The sequence below is a fragment of the Octopus bimaculoides genome, chromosome 15 (assembly GCF_001194135.2).
Source record: "Octopus bimaculoides isolate UCB-OBI-ISO-001 chromosome 15, ASM119413v2, whole genome shotgun sequence".
In the NCBI taxonomy this organism is placed as follows: Eukaryota; Metazoa; Mollusca; class Cephalopoda; order Octopoda; family Octopodidae; genus Octopus; species Octopus bimaculoides.
The window spans coordinates 7448712-7453188 of NC_068995.1; the positions used below are offsets into that span (position 1 = coordinate 7448712).

The 4477-nt window shown below is 36.6% G+C and overlaps 1 protein-coding gene across 1 annotated transcript in view; it reads left to right on the forward strand.

Annotated features, from left to right (window-relative positions):
* Positions 1-2675, forward strand: part of LOC106875064 (neuroendocrine convertase 1) — a 167183-nt gene extending 164508 nt beyond the window's left edge. The window contains exons 12-15 of the mRNA XM_014923026.2: positions 228-385; positions 673-806; positions 1186-1305; positions 2120-2675. Of these exons, the coding sequence (XP_014778512.1) occupies positions 228-385; positions 673-806; positions 1186-1305; positions 2120-2392 (685 nt within the window). The 3' untranslated portion in view covers positions 2393-2675. The remainder of the gene's footprint in view (positions 1-227; positions 386-672; positions 807-1185; positions 1306-2119) is intronic.
* The last annotated feature ends 1802 nt before the right edge of the window (positions 2676-4477 follow it).

Genomic DNA, 4477 nt, shown 5'->3' on the forward strand with positions numbered 1-4477 from the left:
ATATATCAATATACATTATATGTGGCTATACAATTCGCTCTGTATATCTCTCTTCCTCTCTTTCTCTATCTTTTTCTTTCTGCCGCTCTCTCTCTCTCTCTGTATGTACACACACAGACACACGCACACACAGACACACGCACACACAGACACAGCCACAGACACCCCCCCATATATATATACACGCATACACATTATTCTTGTGTTTTTACTTCTATATGTTGCAGGAAACTAGAAGACGGTGGTGAAGTGGATATTTTGGTTTCGAGTGATCGATGTGAAAACAGTTCAAATGAAGTGATGTATTTAGAACATATACAAGTTGTTATGAATATCGATCACACTCACAGAGGAGACTTGGAAATCTGGGTTATATCACCAAGTGGTAAGTGAACCGATTTCAGAAATGTTCTTCACGTATTCAATGTGGCTGTATACCATTATACTAAATGCTGTCCAACGTCATCAGGCGCTTTGATTTGTGTCCTTTGGTAAATCTCTGCTTGATAAGTTGAATTCAATGTTGATCTAACCCCTCAGTCAATTTAACGAGCTTATTGTAAATTTCATACCCCGAGGTACTGTAGTTTGGTGTTTCCAATAATGTTCAAATGAATACAAGATGTATCAAACATTTAAAAAAATCTTTTTTCTTATCTCTTTTTCTTTTAGGGACCAAGACGAACTTGTTGCAGAAGAGACCAAAAGATTCATCATCAGAAGGATTTAAGAATTGGTCATTTATGTCGGTACAAACGTGGGGAGAAGATCCTTTAGGAACATGGAAAATCATTGTTAAGGACACTGTAAGCGTTGCACCACCTCCCATGTTTTATCCTAACAATATAAAGACACAATAAACAAGTCATACTATTAACCCTTAAAACGTAGTATTACATGTTTTTAATAGAACACGGTGTTCGCTACTATGATATATCATTTTGAGATTATATTATTTATTCGTTTAGCGAAGTTCATTCTCATGCTTGAAATTGTACCCGTCTTTTGGAGGGAATGTGACTCAAAATCATGTTTCCAGAAGTTAATTATCTAGTCGATGTAATAGACTAGTCCCCTCCCCACAAATTTAAGGCCTTGTGCCTATAGTAGAAAGGATTATTATTATTATTATTATTATTATTATTTTTATTATTATTATTATTATTATTATTATCATCATTGCAGGAAATATTTCCGAATTCATCTGGTATTGTGAAGAATGTAACCTTTGTGTTTTATGGAACTTCTGGAGCACCTGACCATGTTATCAGAGCAGGAGGACAACGCCTCTATCCTACGGATATGGTAATACTCGTCTATTAACGCACAACACACAAATAGACACGCAAACATAAATACACGGTGTATATATTACATTATACACCATCTATGACAACTAATTTTTATTCAACTGCTTTAGATAATGTTTTACGATGTTAGCACACACGCGCGTACACACACATACTTTATTTCAATCTTTAATACTTTTATTCTTTTATTCCTTTATTCTTTCACTTGCTTCAGTTATTTGACTGAACTCTTTAATTAGTCTTAGTTTTCAAGCCTCTAAGTTATTTTATTGTTCCGCCTTTGGCGGGCCGCTAGGTTTCGAGGACGTAACGTTCTAACAGCGGTTGCCAAGCGGTGTGCTGGCAGACACAAAGATATGCACATCTATATGTGTGTGTATACATACATACATACATACATGCATACATACATACATACATACATACATACATACAGGGTGAGTCCTTTCATTTTCTGTGTCACAGTGTATCACCTTGAAGACTCATTTAAGGCTACGTGTGTCTGTTGAATGTTCAGACACACGTTATAAATATAGCTCTACACTCGGCGAGAGTTTCGTTGATCGGATCAACTGAAACCCTCGTCATCGTAAGTGTAGGAGTACCGGTTTTTTTAGAGCGCCAACCTAAAGATATTATCTTGATCATCCCTTGTACTTTTATTGCTTTCGTTTTGCATTTTATTTTCATTTTCCTTTTGCTCTAGCTTTACATGTCTTTTAAAAGCATTTTCTGTTTTGTTTACTTACGCTTAAAATCATATTTTGGGTTTGCTTTTTTTTCTCCAAACTTTTTTCTTGTTTATGCAGGTTCCGATCACACCGACGTCGTCTGACGAATTCCTCAAACTTTCAACAGCGGAACTCAACTCAATACTGAACACACCGACCAGAATCAGCGGGACAGATTATGCACCAACATACAGCACGAAAGTACGGACCAAACTGGAATCAGCACGCTATAAGTATCTGCTGAGACAACTCAAAGAAAAAGAAGCGGAACAGGAAAGGAAATGGCAGCGACAACGGGACAGACAACTGAGGAAATGGAAGAACCAATACGACCGGTATCCCTACTACTAAAAATAGATAAACTGGAATCACAGAATATAGGGATCATATGGCGAATGAACAGTCTAACCAGAATAATCAGAGAATATACAGAACAGCAGAATAACATAATAATAGTATAAGGGTGGGGCTGGTAAACGTTCGTTTATAAAGCTCCGCATATTATATCTTCCATACAGTTCTTTTATTCTTATAATTATGTTGTTTTATTTTATTTTATTTTTCTGTTGTTTTATTTGTTTTTTCCTTTTATTGTTCCTAGTTTGCAATTTGCAATAAAGCTGTTGAAAATATCCATGTTCGTTAATTGATTTCATTTATTACTTTATAACTAAATTAGTGGTTCGTATAATATGCGCAGGTATGGCAATGTAGTAAGGAGTTCCCAAGCACATGATCTCAGCTTCAGTCCCGACTCCGTGACACCTTGGACTGGTGTCTTCAGCTAAAGTGGCAGACAGGCCGAAGCCTTGCGAGTGGGCACTCTGTCCCTTTTCTTTTTTTCTCGTCCCTCCCTAATTCCCATATCCCTCTGCCTCTATCTATCTCCTCTCCTTCCACGTGACCGGTGTTCTGCCAAGCCTGATCTTTTCTTTCTTGGTTCGACTACCATGTGTGCAACATCTATATTACTTCCCACGCCAGTCATCTCTTATGTCCCTGCCGTAAAGCTTCACTTCCACACACGCCAGTTTAATTTAATTCGTCCTTAGTCGAAAGACACCTGTTGTTAATGTCCTGTTGTTTACATTTGTATTTGTGTACCATATCTCCATTTTTTTTTCGTCCTTATTTTCGTATACATTCGCTGCTTTCTTCCAAGGAATCTAGTGCTCTTAGCTTAGATTTTCCTTGGGGCCTGCCAGATTGGAGCAGTCTCGAGTATAACCAGCCGAAACTGCAATGATAATCTGGAACTCGACTGACGAAACAAAACCCCGAATGACCCGTCCTTGTTTTTCATGTCTCGTTTTGTATCATCCAACTGTCTGGATGTTTTGTTGTCACCTGTCACGTTCTTGTCCCATTTTTGTATTCTTATTTATATATGTATATTCTTTTACTTGTTTCTGTAACGATGAATGATTTTCAAATCTTCAGATATGCGGGACTCATATGTAATTTTACTGGATTATATTCATACACTTCCACACTTTAACGCAAACATGATATATATAAAACTTTACCGACAACACTATTGGATGTTGTGGTGCATCGCTGGTCACAATGCGCCTCCAATTCTATCTTGATTTCAACATGTAAAACAATCTTATTATGTGAGTATTTGTGTGTGCGAGTGTGCGTACGTGTGTGTGTATCTGTTCGTGCGTGTGTGCGTATGTGTGTGTAGATAGATAGATGGATATAAATATATTGATATATACACACATATATAAAGTGTAAGTGTACATATATATATATATATATATATATATGTATATATGTCTATGTATATGTGTGCGTATGAGTGTGTGTTTGTGTGTGTGTGTGCGTGTGTGCGTCTGTTCGTGAGTAGTGAATCCAGGATCCATAATCTGTATCTATCGCTGTACGTTGTTGAACACATCAGCCATATTGTTTTCTAGTGTTCCTCTCCTTTCGGTTCTTAATAATAACACTTCAGTGCAAGGGACAATTCACAATCACTTCCATGTTGCCTGAACCAAAACAACTAACGTTTATTAATTATGTATCTCTAAGTCCTCCCGAATTTGCGCTTCATTTTGCAGCAGTAGATAAATTAAATATCAGTCCAGAATTATGGCCGATAGAGTGTCTTATACACCTGTCATGGATTTCTGTCGTCGTCGTATTGTTAGAAAATACAACAGCAGAGACTACAGCTATTGTTATTGATTGGTGCTGTTCTTGTTGTTCATGGAAGAGCATGAAGTTATTATGAAAGGAATGAATGCTGTTGTTGATTTTGACTTTACTGCTTCAGACAATTTTTGATTCGAAGAAGTGTATTGACGTAGTTTCCAGCATAAACACGGTGTGCGCCTACATACATATATATATATATACATATACATATACATGCACACACACGCATATATATATATATATATATATATATATATATATATATATATA